General features: G+C 41.3%; 1 protein-coding gene across 2 annotated transcripts in view; it reads left to right on the top strand.

Annotated features, from left to right (window-relative positions):
* The window catches only part of LOC109898906 (dystonin), a 190,668-nt gene that overhangs the window by 151,625 nt on the left and 22,329 nt on the right, over nucleotides 1-16,714 (top strand). For both annotated transcript variants that reach the window (XM_031835453.1, XM_031835452.1), the window contains 16 exons: nucleotides 56-163; nucleotides 416-634; nucleotides 855-1,058; nucleotides 1,706-1,937; nucleotides 2,538-2,764; nucleotides 3,100-3,222; nucleotides 3,501-3,602; nucleotides 4,631-4,732; nucleotides 6,329-6,502; nucleotides 7,114-7,269; nucleotides 8,105-8,302; nucleotides 9,615-9,743; nucleotides 10,543-10,713; nucleotides 13,409-13,564; nucleotides 13,929-14,135; nucleotides 14,713-14,832. In XM_031835453.1, the coding sequence (XP_031691313.1) occupies nucleotides 56-163; nucleotides 416-634; nucleotides 855-1,058; nucleotides 1,706-1,937; nucleotides 2,538-2,764; nucleotides 3,100-3,222; nucleotides 3,501-3,602; nucleotides 4,631-4,732; nucleotides 6,329-6,502; nucleotides 7,114-7,269; nucleotides 8,105-8,302; nucleotides 9,615-9,743; nucleotides 10,543-10,713; nucleotides 13,409-13,564; nucleotides 13,929-14,135; nucleotides 14,713-14,832 (2,628 nt within the window). The remainder of the gene's footprint in view (nucleotides 1-55; nucleotides 164-415; nucleotides 635-854; nucleotides 1,059-1,705; nucleotides 1,938-2,537; nucleotides 2,765-3,099; nucleotides 3,223-3,500; nucleotides 3,603-4,630; nucleotides 4,733-6,328; nucleotides 6,503-7,113; nucleotides 7,270-8,104; nucleotides 8,303-9,614; nucleotides 9,744-10,542; nucleotides 10,714-13,408; nucleotides 13,565-13,928; nucleotides 14,136-14,712; nucleotides 14,833-16,714) is intronic.

Genomic DNA, 16,714 nt, shown 5'->3' with positions numbered 1-16,714 from the left:
CTGTGTGTTCACTGTGTGTAAGTTACCATTCAAACATCCTCCTCTGATTGACCAGGGCTTCTCCATGGACATCATGAGACACAAGGATGCTGTGGATGACATTGTAAAAACAGGCCAGGCCATCATGAACAGCAAGGATGAGGATGAAAAGCAAGCCTTGAAGGTAAAACAAAGTCCTAGAATGGAATGAAGTCCTAACATCCATCTGTTGTTGGTAGAATACCTCCAGAGTAACCTTGTGCATCCATGAACGTAGCATATGGGCCTTTGATAGAGATTTCTGTCAGAAACCCTGAGGAAGGCAGCTTGCCGTCTAAATGATAAATGAATTGCACCAGCATGTGCAGCTGATTTGCTTTTTTTTCCTAAGAAGCATACATCAACATCAAGTTCTTTTATGTTCTGTTTTTTGCAGGTCAAGATCCAAGCCCTCCTGGAGAAGTACGGTGTGGTAAGTCAGCTGAACTCGGAGCGCTGCCTGCAGCTGGAGCGAGCCCAGTCTCTGGCCAGCCAGTTCTGGGAGACTTACGAGGAGCTGTGGCCCTGGCTCCAGGAGACCCGCACCAGCTTCAGCCAGCTCCCACTGCTGGCCATTGAGTACGAAGCTCTCCGACAGCAACAGGAGGAGCTCAGGGTGAGCTCAACTTAAAGTCTATTAGCTAGTTGTCTCTGTGCCAATGGATTTTCTAATATTGTTTGTGAAATCAGGGGTGAGTTTCACACTAAGATCATCTTAACACCACTGAAGGAAATAAACAAAGGATCATTAGAGTGTTTGTTACAAAGCTTTAGGGAAAATCCTAACACAGTGTATTTGTGTTTCTCTAACTGACAATGTCATATATCCACCACAGCAAATGCGAGAGCTGATTGCAGAGCACAAGCCCCACATCGACAAGATGAACAAGACTGGTCCCCAGCTTCTAGAGCTGAGTCCTGTGGAGGGGATCCCCATCAGGGAGAAGTACACAGCCACAGACCTGCTGTACGCCCAGCTCAAGGCTGATGTCAAACAGAGGGCTGCCACATTGGATGAGGCCATCTCCAAATCCACACAGGTAACATACTTTCACTTATTTTATTTAGTTTTTATATATCCTCTGTTTACACAGGTAAAAATCTCTATGGACGCACAAGTATGTGAGTTTGACATTGGTCTTAAGATGGCTTATGTTGGGGATAAAAGGATGTTTTTAAAAGTTTTTGCGATGGGATTGTTTGATGACCTGCCAAAATAATGACATCGCTCTAATGAAATCTGAAGCTGAAACGGAATTATAAAAGTCCTTAGAGGGAAAGGAAACATTATTCATATCCTTCCTTTGAAAACAGGACAAAAATACCAATGGTAGCAGCAGGGCACGTCTGGTTCAGAGAGAATGTATTTCACCTGCAGAGTCAGTTGGGTTCAACAGGGTTGCATCTCTATATTAAAGTAGACAATGGCCCTGTTGTTCTAGGTTGATTGATTTTGACTTTGAAAATAAATTAGGGTTAGTTGTTTGGAAGTCCTTTCAGGAGCATGTAATGAGCATTGATGTAGTAGATTGCTTGTTCTAGTGGCTAATTGATTGAGTCTCTTAACCCTTATTATTTCACTAAATAAAAGTGCTTTGGATAAATACTTAAGTACTTAATTTGATAATTATATGTAGAATGTTTAGACCCACACAGCCAGTTTGACCATGTTCCTCTCTCCCCCTAGTTCCATGACAAGATCGAGCCCATGCTGGAGTCCCTGGAGCGGATTGCTGAGCGCCTGCGTCAGCCTCCCTCCATTTCTGTGGAGGTGGAGAAGATCAGGGAGCAGATCACAGAGAACAAGGCTGTGTCCGTGGACCTGGAGAAACTGCAGCCTTCCTACGACACGCTCAAGCAGCGTGGAGAGGAGATGATCGCTCGCTCCGCGGGAGCTGACAAGGACATATCTGCTAAAGGTAACATCTATTGTTTCCCCTGTACCTATCATTGTGGGAAATGCTTGTTAGCACTGCTAGTTTTGGAGATGTTTGGGAAGACTGTACAGCACATGACTGTAGCCACACACTACTACAGGTCAACTCATTGTTTACTCTCTTCAGCTGTTGTTGAAGTGTATGGTTTGGATGGCTAGCTTGGCTGCTACATCAGTTGCCAATCAAAAGCAGCTGAAGTTCTCTCTCTAGCCAAATAAATGAGTTGGCTGAAGACCTAGTCTCGAACTGCCAGACACCACACCATATTACAGTGCCAGGGGCGCAACTTTCACTGGGGATGGGGACATGTCCTCCCACATCCTGAAATTGCATTTTTGTCCACATTCCCCCCATTTTTATTATTGGAATGTGATACAAAACAAGGCAACGGTGTGCTTTAGGACCATGCGAACGCCTCCGAGCGGTCGGCTAGGCTGTTTGGAGTGTTTATCCGAGTGGATAATAAAACAAAATTATTATTATTATTATGTCCCCCCCACTCCTAAAACCAAAGTTGCGCCCCTGTACAGAACGGTTAGAAGACCTAAATAAAGAAGACTATTACTTCTCTGTGTTTCCAAGCTGTGCAAGACAAGCTGGACCAGATGGTGTTCACCTGGAATGAGATCCATGCCCTGATGGAGGAGAGGGAGGCCAAGCTGCTGGATGTAATGGACCTGGCAGACAAGTTCTGGTGTGACCACTGTGCCCTCATCGTTACCATCAAGGACACCCAGGACCTGCTGAGGGAGCTGGAGGAGCCTGGAGTCGACCCCTCTGTGGTGAAACAGCAGCAGGAATCTCTGGAGGTAAAAGAGCATCAAAACATGTTCACTTTAAGGTGCTTCTTCACCTGCATTGCTTGCTGTTTGGGGTTTTAGGCTGGGTTTCTGTACAACACTTTGTGACATCAGCTAATTTAAGAAGGGCTTTATAAATACATTTGATTTGATTTGAATTAGGAGCATTAAAGTGTACCATTTATTTTTGTCTTGCTATGTTAAATACAGTTCCTTACATTTATGTAACATGTAACCACTAGAGCTGCTTAAACAAGATACCATTACCAATGTAATCTATATACAGTTTGATGTGATAAAAGGTTCATGTACTTTTCGGGACTGATAGTTGTTTTTTCTCCCAGAGCTTCAAGGAGGAGATTGACGGGCTTCAGGAGGAGCTTGATGTGGTGCGGAACTTGGGGGCGGAGCTTATGGCTGCCTGTGGCGAACCAGATAAGCCAGTCATAAAGAAGAGTATTGATGAGGTAATCAATGACATCAGAACATCACCTTTAAATAAGAAGAAACAATTGACTTTGCTCAAGGACTCGAAAAAATGCAAACTAAATGACAGATACCTTAGTACTTGTACTTGTCATTGTACTTGTTATTGACTTACATGAGGATATATGTAATGCTGGGAAACCATATATCTAATTTGATCATGATTTCTTTATTTGTATTTGTATATAGAGTCGTATTTGTATCCAACAGCTGTGCATGGATCCTATTCCCTGACCTTTGTTGTTGTTGGTTTCCCCAGGTGAACTCAGCATGGGAGACTCTGAACAAGTCATGGAAGGAGAGAGTGGACAGACTGGATGAGGCCATGCAGGCTGCTGTACAGTTCCAGGATGGCCTGCAGGTACGTTACTGTTCATTATGATTTAGCTGCTATGCTTTGTCATACACCAGGAGGACCTGTTCAGTAGGGAACACAATGGGAAAATGTTTTGCAACAGAAATTAAAATTGTATTGCTCAAGATCAGATAAAACGTTATCTCCCATTCCTTGCCTACTGAACACTGCCTTGCTGTCATTGAATACACTGACTAACACTAAGCAGCTAGCGGTTTGGACTCTTAGGAGATGAATACCATTGTTAGTATGTAATGCGAAACTTCTGAGCAGTTTGAGGTTTCATTACTCAATGAATTCAGAGGTTTCACTGTGCCTCCTTTTATTTATGTTTTATTTTACCTTTATTTAACTAGGCAAGTCAGTTAAGAACAAATTCTTATTTTCAATGACGGCCATTACTCATAGGAAAGAGAAAGTCCGCCCCTCAAGACATGTTCACGTCTTACTTAATGTTGATTGAAGTGTCAGTGGTTTTGTTTTATTCAAAGGCCCTATCAATGGACCTATTCATCAAGAAATGTTATTGTGTTATTGTTAATCAGCGTTCGCCGTCTAATGTTGCCACTTAGCATCGTCGTTCACACCTCTCAGACAGAATCAAGGGACAGAGTTTACAATGACTTTGAGCAATTTACGAGGCACAGATAGATCTAAGTAAATTGTCATGTAACAGGCAGTGTTGCTATATTTGGGTATCCTTCATTTATGTGTTTTCTTTGTATGGGTTGTGATTGTTTGTAGTGGAGTATGTGTCTAATTTAATGAAGTGGTTTAATAAGGCTTAGATCTAGTCTGTTGGTTATAAATGTACTACCCATTCACAACCATCCTAGACTTGAGAGACTAAGTTAAGGTCCACCTCTATTTCACCATGTGCTAATAACTATTTTTCATTGACAGTGTTGGTTTTCCATGACGATAATAGGTTGTTTAAGTGAAATATTAATGATAATGAATGTGAAATCTGAGCTGTTTTAAAGCTAGCATTGTATTCTCCCAGTGACAATGGTGCCCACTCCCTCTATCTACAGGGTATGTTTGACTGGGTGGATATCGTGGAGCACAAACTGGATTCTATGTCACCTGTGGGTACAGACCTAGACACTGTCAAGCAGCAGATTGAAGAACTCAAGGTATTGTGTTCCTGTATTATATAGAATGCATTAGCTAGATGTATGAGCAATCTTAGACCAAACCATTGACCTATTTCCACATGTATCTGATCGAAACATCATGAAGAACTTTGAATTGCTCGCCCCCAAGTTATTGTGTTGATTTATTCCATGTCAACATTACAGAGCAAACAACATCTGTTTTTATGCTGTGAATGTTCAGCTCATGCCCTGCCCTTATTGGACGACAGTGTAGGAACACTGCAGGAGTGCCATTAATACTCCAGAGAGCAATGCAATAGACTTCTGTCCTTTGATCTACAACAAGACAAAGCTATCGTGTCTCTCAAAAGGAATAGTTAATGGAGGTGGTTTTAGGCACATCCACATTTGTACAGGAGCTGAACAAATAGAAAAAAGTAACGTCGCTCAATGTTTGCTATTCCCATCAGTGGAGGCTGTTGAGGGGACTAAGGCTCATAATAATGGCTGGAAAGGTGCAAATGGAATTAAACACATGGAAACCATGTGTTTGAAGTATTTGATACCATTCCACCTACTCCGCACTAGCTATTACCACAAGCCCGTCCTCCCCAATTAATTAAGGTGCCACCAACCTGTGATTCCCATGCTCCCAGTAAGTGATCTTTTAATAAAGCTTTTGACCTGTATCAATGGTAGTTATACTGAACAAAAATATAAACGCAACATGCAGCAATTTAAAAGATTTTACTGAGTTACAGTTCATAAGGAAATCAGTCAATTGAAATAAATAAATTAGGCCCTAATCAATGGATTTCACATGACTGGGCAGGGATGGGCCTTGGAGGGCACGGGTCCACCCACTGGGGAGCCAGGCCCAGCCAATTGGAATGAGCTTTTCCCCACAAAAGGGCTTTATTACAGACAGAAATGATCCTCAGCACCCCCAGCATCAGGTAGGTGAAGAAGCCAGATGTGGAGGTCCTGGGTTGGCGTGGTTACACGTGGTCTGTGGTTGTGAGGCCAGATGGACGTACTGCCAAATTCTCTAAAACAATTTTGGAGGTAGCTTATGGTAGAGAAATGAACATTATATTCTCTGGCAACAGCTCTGGTGGACATTCCTGCAATCAGCATGCCAATTGCACGCTCCCTCGAAACTTGAGTCATCTGTGGCATTGTGTTGTGGGACAAAACTGCACATTTTAAAGTGGCCTTTTATTGTCCTCAGCACAAGGTGCAGCTGTGTAATGATCATGCTGTTTAATCAGCTTCTTGATATGCCACACACCTGTCAGGTGTATGGATTATCTTGGCAAAGGAGAAATGCTCACTAACAGGGATGTAACCAAATTTGTGCACACATTTTTGCGAAACAAGCTTTTTGTGCGTATGGAACATTTCATGAAACATGGGACCAACACATTTTGCGTTTATATTTTTGTTCAGTTTATATTAAAATATAACTTATTGGGAGCAGAAAACGGTGGGGAGCATCAACAGCAACATTATCAATGAGCACTACCTCACTGTGAGAGGCTGGAAGGGTCAGATGTTTCGTTTTTTCCAGATAATAGCCCTGTAGTTATATTGACAGGTTCCCTTGACAATCCCTTGTGTGGCGTGGTGTTTCAGGAGTTCAAAGGTGAGGCGTATCAGCTGCAGATCGAGATGGAGCGTCTGAACCACCAGGCGGGCCTACTGCTGAAGAAGGTGACGGAGGAGTACGACCGCTGTGCCATCCAAGAGCCCATGACCGAGCTCAAAATGCTCTGGGACAACCTGGATGAAAATATCATCAACAGACAGGTGGGTCAGACAGGTGGGTCAGACAGGGGCTGGAGGTTTACTATAGTAGGGTGAGGGAAGGGGGTTGATTGAAAATAGCAGAACCTTATAAGGATGATTCTATACTATTTCTAGAGTGTGTGCTATACTTAAGACATTTGTCCTATTTTGTATAGACACCGGCTGGAATGCGGTTTTAACCAATTAGCGTCCAGGATTAGACCCACCCGTTGTATAAACGCAGTTATAAATTGGGTGGTTAGAGACCTGAATGCTGATTGGCTGACAGCCGTGGTATATCAGACCGTATACCACAAGTATGACAAAATATTTATTTTTACTGCTCTAATTACTTTGGTAACCAGTTTATAATAGCAATAAGGCACTTCGGGAGTTGTGTCGTGCCTAAGAACAGCCCTTAGCCGTGGTATATTGGCCATATACCACACTCCCTCTGGCTTTATTGCTTAATCAGAACCTTTGAAAGACAATGAACAGTGTACTGTTTCTCTAACTGGAAAAGGCCCCTTTCCCTCTCATTCCCATGAAAGGAGACTGATTATGGGTCAGTTCACATGAGGAGGGTTTTCATGTGACTCTTGTATGAACTTGTTTGTCCTAATTGTGTGCAGCACAAACTAGAGGGAGCGCTGTTGGCTCTGGGGCAGTTCCAGCATGCGCTGGATGAGCTTCTGGCCTGGATGAGCAACACGGAAGAGCTGCTTAATGAGCAGAGGAAGGCTGCAGGAGACCCCAAAGCCATTGAGATCGAGCTCGCCAAGCACCACGTAAGACATATCTCCCATTGTTCGTATAAAGTGTTATTTCAATATTTTTTCATGCAACTACAATAACTGCGGAGCAGCTTGACGTGACCCTTTCGTGACCTCTTGACCCCCATAAACCTTTGGATTAACCACAACAACAAACATCAAAGTTCAACCCTACACAGTCTGCATACACGACACTGTACAACATGCATTATAAGCATATACAAATCTGCCCAGACCACAGTCTTTCAAATGCATTTGATCTATTTCACTTCCCTCCAAAAGCCCCTATAATTTATAATCTATCTGACACCTTAATGGCTGTATGTATTTTGAGCCATCATCCACAGACAGTGGAAAATGTAAGTTATGTGGGTCTGACCAGTCTGGTTGAGGACCACCATGCAGGAATTTAATCCACCATGCAGCAGATTTATCTAGTCTTCTCCTTTCCATTACTAAACGTATGTCCCATAAAAGTTTAGCAGATTATACCATATTTGAACTTAACCATTAGAATAAATAGACAGTCAGATAGTTATGTCACGTTCACATCATGTCCGAAACTCGGGACCTCTGAATTAAAATGAACGTAAGTTATTTGCATAGAGCTTCCTATTGGTTGATTCTGATACTTCCCAAGTGGGAAACTCCGGTATGATCCATCTACAAGGAGTAAGAAAGTCTGATGTTTCCGACATGACGTGAACACGGCTTTAATATGGAGTAGACACTTTCACTCTTTTTAGCATTTTTTTGGTCCAGTTTAGTGCTATCTGATCTTTGGGCCTTGTTTATTTAATTGATCTCACTGGCCTAGTGTTTAACCATCCCTGTGCTGTGATGTGTCCAGGTCCTCCAGAACGATGTACTGGCCCATAAGACCACGGTGGAGGTGGTCAATAAGGCTGGTACTGACCTGGTGGAGTCCACCTCTGGAGAGGAAGCCTCTGGACTGCAGAGCAAACTGGAGAACCTCACCCAGCGCTGGAAGAACATCCTGGAGAAGACAGAGCAGAGGAGACACCAGCTGGATGGTGCTCTGCTTCAGGTACACAGTATCAGTCAAAAGTTTGGACACCTACTCATTCAAGGGTTTTTCTTTATTTGAACTATTTTCGACATTGTACAAAAATAGTGAAGACATCAAAACTATGAAATAACGCACTGTATGTAGGATCCTAATATGATTACTCTTATGTTGCTGAGAATTTTCAGATGAGCTTTGTGGTTTACATAAATTCACTGAAAACCCACACTAACACACGGTATTGCACTTTTCATGTAGACTACTTTTGGCCAGCTAATAATATAACCACAAATCAAGCAGCATTTTGGACTAAACGTTCAAATCATGTTGCTGCAGGATTATTTTGCTGTGGCAATACAGGTCAAATTAAGATCCTACATCTGTACCTCATATTAATATTCAGTCTGCCTCACCCCTTCACCATACCCAGCTGCCATATGGAATCTGGCACCATAATGACTCATATCTGAAACTGAAGCTATGATTGATGTTCTCTGCTGGATTGTATTACTGTTGTTTTTCACAAATTCATAAAGAAGGTTTTAGAGTAGTGGGAGTATGAGGTATAGAGAAATACTGTAAGCCCTCCACCTCCTGCCTCCCCTTTCCTAACCCAGCTATAGGTGCTCTTATTCATAACTTTGACATTTTGGGGAATGCTTTGATGTAAGGTGTCAAAGGAGTGATGTAAGGAATATGAATGACCAGTGAATATGTAATTTTATTTGAATCATTTTAAAGGGTTGTTATTAAGTAAATTTCTACTATTACTAACGGTTTTATGGCCAGGAATAAATAATGTTTTAAGAGTATGAAATAAACTTTCTGAAACGTAAGCCCTCTTGATTTTTAGAGAGGGTTTCGAAAGGGTTGCCAAAAATGAAATCAATGTTTTTTCCAATAATGTTTCCCTTTAGTACACAGTAAACCTACAAAGCTCTGTCAGAAGCATTTTACGGACAAAAGTGGATTTCCAAAACAAACATACTGTACAATGAATATGTAAAACATGGTGCGTAGACAACATTGTAACATTGAGTGCAGACATTGTTACATTATCTGGTTCAAATGGGGAATTAAATTAATGAAAACAATTAGAAGGAAATAAGCCATGCTGGTTTCAGGCAATTAAACATGGAATATGTTCATTGATTAAACTGTTCACAGACACCATCGTTCACTCTGTCAAATAACCTCAGACCAAACCATGTTTGGCCATTAATGTATCTGAGGAATTAATAACTTCTCATAACATTCCCCTTTCCCACCCTTGAATTCCACACAATACGTCTATGAGGTCCATTGTTCTGACTCAGGCTGTATTGTGTTGCAGGCCCAAGGTTTCCATGGCGAGATGGAAGACATGCAGCAGTGGCTGAAAGACACAGAGCGTCAGCTGTTAGCATCAAAGGCTGTGGGAGGCTTACCAGACACGGCCCGCGAGCAGCTTAACGCCCATCTGGTATGTATTTAACCATATAAAAGGCCTCATACAGATGGCAGGCTTGTAAGGGCGCAACTCAGGCCTTGTCTGCAGTTTCTTTCTGAAGTGTGAAGTGTGAAAATTAAATGATGTTGCGAAATGTACGATAATGTGTCCTACTCTTTAAAGCCCCCAAAGAAAGTGTACAAATGGATTAAACCTTGACGGTGCTCAGAGAATGTTGGGAGGGGACATGCTCTTCTGTTTTGTTCTTGTTTGCCTTTCCTCTGATAGTGAGAGAGTCTGGGTTATCCTATGAATGCTCCATTCTGGGAATTCCATTTAGCATTATGGGAACCAAAACAGGAGATTGTTTAGAAAAAATATATATTATAAGACTCTGAACTTACTTGGGATTTGAAGGTTTGAATTTGCTTGTGGAAAAGCTTGGATATGTTTGTCCTTGGTACTCTCATTCTTTCATCATGTTTGGACTTGATTTGGATTATATTAGCTTACAAAATGAACCAGTAAAGTAGCAGTAACAAAGCAGACATGGACACTGACAGAATGACAACAATAAAAGTATACTGGACTTATTGTCCAAATTCCATTAATTTGACATGTAAAACAGTAGTGTCAGTGCTATTATTTAAGCAATAAGGCACAAGAGGCCGTGCTATGTGCTGAATACAGTCACAGGTAAATGGCATGACTTTAGGTGTGTCTTTGACAGCCAATCAGTCAAAGACAGGATCCAAACAACTCATTTATAATGGACACTAATACTAACAGCAGACATATTTTCTAAGCCCCTCATGTTTTTGGTCTCCTGCAGGAGTTATGTTCTACATTAGAGGCCAAGGAGGAGCTCTACCAGCAGCTGATGAACAAAGGTCAGCAGCTGCTCACCATGACCCCCTCCAACCAGGACAGCAACACAGAGCAGGACCTCAGGAACCTGCAGGACAAGAGGGAGTCGGTACAGGTCAAGGTGGCTGAGAGAAAGGTAGGGAGTGTAAAGCGACATGGAGCAGCGTTGTTGGGCTAAGATGGGATGAATCAAGTGTTCCCTTTCAGAATGGGCCACCATTCCTAGCTCTGCCCAGACTTCCTGCATAAATTGGTTTCAATTGGAAATGTTAATTTGAGAAGCCCTGGATGTTTGAGATTATTTGGGGGCCATTGTGCTCCGTCTAACAAATTATCTAGGGAAACCCTGGCTAGAATGGGTCACACCCGACCAAGTGTTCTGAACTTGTCTGATGATTCATAATGTTGAGATTTATTATATCCCCTGTGGGACATTACTGCTCAGCATTTGTTCCCTTCCATACCCTGTACTCTACTGTACATTTTAAACCTATAATCCATGAGGTGGTAATAACTGCTGTACAGCAGATAAGGTTGGCAAGCACATCGGATGTGGTCACCCAGCAGATCAGATCTCTACTGGGAAGTGCCTGACTCATCAGTCATTAGTCATCATGGAACAGTCCTCTTATCTTCAGAGACATTCTAATGAACAGCTGGAACGTTGAATGGGATGTAAAGGGAATGCTGGGGTTGGATGTGGGTTTGTTCCTAACTCAGTCAAGTCTCTTAATCAAATAGTCTCGGGTTGTTGGTGGCAGGTGCAGCCAATTCATTTGCCCTGCGCACTGTTAGGCAAACTGTTGCCATTTCATGTGTCTGAAGGTACAAACTCTGGCTTCCTGGTGGGCCTAGAGAGGAAATCATGTGCACTATAGGTCTACCGCTGGCCAATCAGATTTCTCAGATGACCGAGTCTGCAATAACCTAGCAGGCATAAAGGAAAGCTATGGAAAAATGTATACTATGAGATTTCAAAACATTTAAAACCATGACTAGAGAGAGACTGTCAACGAATACAGAAAATAGCTGCTGTTTTTATGAGTGAGTTCATGTTTAAGTTCTTACTCATTACTGTCCACACTTGTATTCAAAATTTTTTTAAGACATAAAATACGCGTTCTTCCTATTTCCACTCAGCGCTACAACAAGCAGTGCAGCAGTAATGAATGAGTAGGAAAGTGTATCTATAGGCGTTGTTGTTATTATTAGCGGCTTGGGTATTTTTCAATATCAAGGAATTTTTCACTTTCTCTGTTTATAGGAGTAACAACATGAATTTCTGCATGAGGCAGAAATAATGTGGTGCGACTCGAGTTTCGTCATCAGCTGGAAGACGGTGTCCTTTTTTGGTCAGTGTCAGTGGAGGAAAGGGAGAGCGGAGGGATGTTGAGAGACGGACCCTCAGTCTGCTGCTCTCTCCTTCCACTGAAACTGACCATCAGATGCAGGCACTATCAGCCCAGTAAAATAAAAAGCAAATGATTTAAATGTATGTTCACTCAGCTGTGCCTCACAAGTAATACTCCAATGGATCTATTACCTTTGTGATCATATAGCCTACCTCAAATTTTGAAATATATATTTTTTAAATGTCTGAACAACAATTCATTTGCAGGTAAATTCAAGCAAAGCCAGTATGTGGTGATAATGTATTGGGCCTATAGCTTACTGCACAAACCTCATTGCTCCAGTACTGTTTTTAATTGGTTAATGTTGCGTAGGCTTACGTTTTTTAAGTCACGTTAATTAAAAATCAGAGCGGTAGATCTCGGCATTTTGACTCAGAACGTGATCTTGACTCAGAAAAGGTTGGTGACCACTGAACTATGGTGTACTGTACTGTACGGTATGCCATGCATACTCTACGACTTAACTCACTGCAGTTTCTAAGCATTTTGCGAGCTTGTCAAGATAGCACACTTCATTCAGAATTAAAGCTAAATTAACCAACATGGAGAAAGAGACATCACTGTATACCGGAGACAGTACTTACTTGCCATTAGGCTTGTAATGACTGTAATGTTATTACCCCATTGTTTATCGTGATTAGGATATAGCATTAGTTCTACTCTTTTGCTTGCCTGGCAAAGGCAAAACTCTTCCTCCCTGTTGGACCGACCACACTGAATACATCTGTTTGATTCAATCAAAGGCTAATTGATGCTATTTTTATAACTGTAGAGGATGCATCGTTTTGATAGCTCATCCTCTTTCCTTGAACTAGTCCAGAGATGCTGACTTCCTCTGCCTCAACAGAGGTCAGTCATGTTTGGACTAATTGCAATCATTACCTAATGCTGTGGCAACAAATGAACAAACAACATGTGTGTGTTTTTTGGTGAGTGTTTGTGTGTGTGTGTGTGTCTGTGTCTGTATGGACGTGTTTAACTATTCTTGTGGGGACCAGAACAAACATTTGACCAACTGGTGACATTTTGTTCGTCCCCACGAGGTCAAATGCTATTTCAAGGGGTTTAGGGTTAAGGTTAGAATTAGTGTTAGGGTTAGAATTACATTAAGGGTTAGGGTTAGGAGCTAGGGTTAGTTTTAGCGTTAGGAGCTAGGGTTATGGTTAATGTTAGGTTTTTTGGGTTAAGGTTAGAGTAAGAGTACGGGTTAGGGGATAGGATTTTGAAAGGGACTGAATTGTGTGTCACCACAAGGTTAGTTGTACAATACTTTGTGTGTGTGTGTGTCTGTGTGTGTGTATTTGCTAGGCAAACTTGTCTGTCAGTTTGCATATGTGTGTGTGCACATCCGTGTTTGAATGTTTGTGTCAGTAGGAAGAATGCTGTTTCTCAGGTGGCTTTGTTGTCTCTGTGCTTCAGGTGAAACTGGAGGAGGCCTTGACTCTGGCCACAGAGTTCCATAACTCTCTCCAGGACTTCATCAACTGGCTGACCCAAGCTGAACAGACTCTCACTATGTCCTCTCCTGCCTCCCTCATCCTGGAAAACATCATGTTCCAGATTGATGAGCACAAGGTATGTGTCGGTGTGAAGACTATTAACATAACACATCGATTTACAAGTTGATAGGTTTTTGATGATTTGTCATTTGTGTTCAGTATTATCTAATTATTAACTAAACAGCCTCCTATCCTGATTTAATTTGTATTAATGATATCAATAGCACAAACAATTGATGGGCTTAGGTTCCATAGTCGAGACAGCTTGCAGTGCAAGCAGGCCAACCACGACTCCACAAGGCCATTTGACTCTCATCCAGAACTCTGCTCATTAGTCAAGTGAACATTCTACTTACAAAAATGGTATAAAAAAGATCAACTCCGCTGTGTAACACCATTGTAACATTTGTCATGATCCTCTGATGTGTGTGTATTGGCAGGTGTTTGTGACGGAGGTGAACTCCCACAGGGAGCAGATCGTTGAGCTGGATAAGACAGGGACCCACCTGAAGTACTTTAGCCAGAAGCAGGATGTGGTGCTGATCAAGAACCTGCTGATCAGTGTGCAGGGCCGCTGGGAGAAGGTGGTGCAGAGGTCTGTGGAGAGGGGCCGTCTGCTGGATGATGCCAGGAAGAGGGCCAAACAGGTACAGCACCTACACAGTTGGTACAGTATTACACAGTGCCTAAACTGATATGCTAGGAGTCAGCAGTCTAGCCACACTGAAGTGGGATATGAAATTGATGTAAGTCGAAAAAAATAAGTGTGAGAGTGAGAGAGAGAGTCATAGTGGAAGGAGAGAAAGGGAGGGAGAGAGGGGGTGAGCGAGAGGGTGACAGAGGAAGTTAGACAGGTGGACTGTAGTAGACGTCATCATCTTTCCACATAACTAGGCAATAGGCATTTTTAGAGAAACAGAGAAGTGAGGTCACTAACGAGGTGTGAGGTCAAATACCATACAGTACATTAATGCTTTGCAGACAAAAGTCGACTAGACGATGTGTCACAACTACATTATGGTGCTTATTATCGCAGGAAAGCTGTATCAGTATTACAGGGAATCTGGTTTACAAACTGGACTCAGAGCTCTTTCATTAGTACGAACCCATCACTTTTCTAGGCGCTGAAAGTAGACTCATCCAAACATAGAACAATAAATCAAAGGAAGTCATATATCACAGTGCGGTTTACACAAGCCTCATTTGCTACATCTCTCCCCTCAGTTCCACGAAACCTGGAACAAGCTGACGGAATGGTTGGACGAGTCGGAGAAGGCCTTGGACTCGGAGCTGGAAATCGCCAACGACCCTGACAAGATCAAGATGCAGCTGGCCCAGCACAAGGTGACTGAACCTCATTGAATCCTTTTCCTTGGGGGGGGGGGGGTTGTTAATGAAAGACTTGGCAGACCCCTCCGATAGTCAGACTTTTATGAAGGAGAGTCATTTAGCACAGCAAACATCTGCAGCAGCACCATAGTCATTTATCAAAACTGTGATTTTCAAACGCAGCTGTCTAAAACCAGTTTTGTGAGTTTTCTTTTATAGTGGAACATACAAAGAGAAATCTAACACTGTTTTTCTATAAAAGCCATTTTAAGGTATGGGATTTATACATTATTGCCCCCAAAATAGTATGACATTGTTTTTTAAACTCAATGTTAAATTCAAACCTCCCTACCATCATATCTAAACCAATATGACACCAATCTTTATAAATATTGGCAGATCTGCTTGATTGGAGGTACACAACACACTCCCCACCTCTCGTCATGAGCCGTTACCAAGAACCACATACCTAATTTTTTAACAGGATTGTTAGCAATTGAGTTTTCAGAGTATTTTCTGTGCCTACCTATTTTAAATTCTAGATGATGGATTGAAACGAGGCTATAGTGTCCATAAGGTGACCATTGGACTTAATATATTTTGGATTGACTAAGTTTGTAGGTGCAACAGTTTTTATTAAATTTCTAATTTATTGCTCTCACATTCTCATTTCTGTCCATTAAGAACCAATGATGTGCTACCTTTTTGTAAAATTTTGACAATGCTAACATCTTTTTAGCCGAATCTCAGAGTTCTATCTAACTGGGTCAAGCAATAGTCCTCCCATTTTAGTATTGGGACAAATTCACTTATGTCTATTAAAGAAGTAAAAAGTGAAGTATTTGGTCCCATATTCATAGCACGCAATGACTATATCAAGCTTGTGACACTACAAATTTCAGATTATTTTGTACCCGATAGAAATTGATGATAAGTAATGTATTGTGTCATTTTAGAGTCACTTTTATTGTAAATAAGAATATAATATGTTTAGAAACACTTCTACATTAATTAATGTGGATGCTACCATGATTATGGATAATCCTGAATGAATCATGAATAATTATGAGTGAGAAAGTTACAGTTACAGAAAATACTTTCTCAACTTTTTTTTTCTGTACTGAAATTTACTGCACTCTACTTTGCTCTGCTGCAGTGGTTCTCAAACCTCTCCTCGGGGACCCACAGACGTTTCACATTTTGCTGAAGCTCTGAACTAGCTATTCAAGAGCTTGAGGATTAGTTGGGGCGGCAGTGTAGCCTAGTGGTTGGACTAGTAACTATGGACTTGGTATTTTACTAAATAGGGCTATCTTCTGTATACCACCCCAACTTGTCACCACAATGTATACAATAAGGCCTATATCTAAACATACCTACAGCCTAATGTATGTACATTAGGCTGTAGGTATTTTTGAGTGTTTTTGAGCTTATGTTAATGTTACACAGGTGTTCTAAAACTTTTGACCTGTAGTATATATAAACTTTTGACCTGTAGTATATATATATATATATATATATATATATATATATATATATATATATATATATATATATATATATACACTACAGGTCAAAAAAAAAAAATATATATATATATATATATATATATATACATACTATATATATACTACAGGTCAAACATTTTAGAACACCTGTGCAACATTAACATAAGCTCAAAAACACTCAGAAATACCTACAGCCTAATGTACATACATTAGGCTGTAGGTATGTTTAGATATAGGCCTTATTGTATACATTGTGGTGAAAAGTTGGGGTGGTATACAGAAGATATCCCTATTTGGTAAAAGACCAAGGAAATATATATATATTTATATATATATATATATATATATATGCACACATTAGGCTGTAGGTACAGTGGGGCAAAAAAGTA

Source organism: Oncorhynchus kisutch, linkage group LG11, assembly GCF_002021735.2.
Source record: "Oncorhynchus kisutch isolate 150728-3 linkage group LG11, Okis_V2, whole genome shotgun sequence".
NCBI classification, from domain to species: Eukaryota; Metazoa; Chordata; class Actinopteri; order Salmoniformes; family Salmonidae; genus Oncorhynchus; species Oncorhynchus kisutch.
Note: the sequence above shows the minus strand (reverse complement) of the source record. Positions and strands in the feature narration are given on the sequence as shown.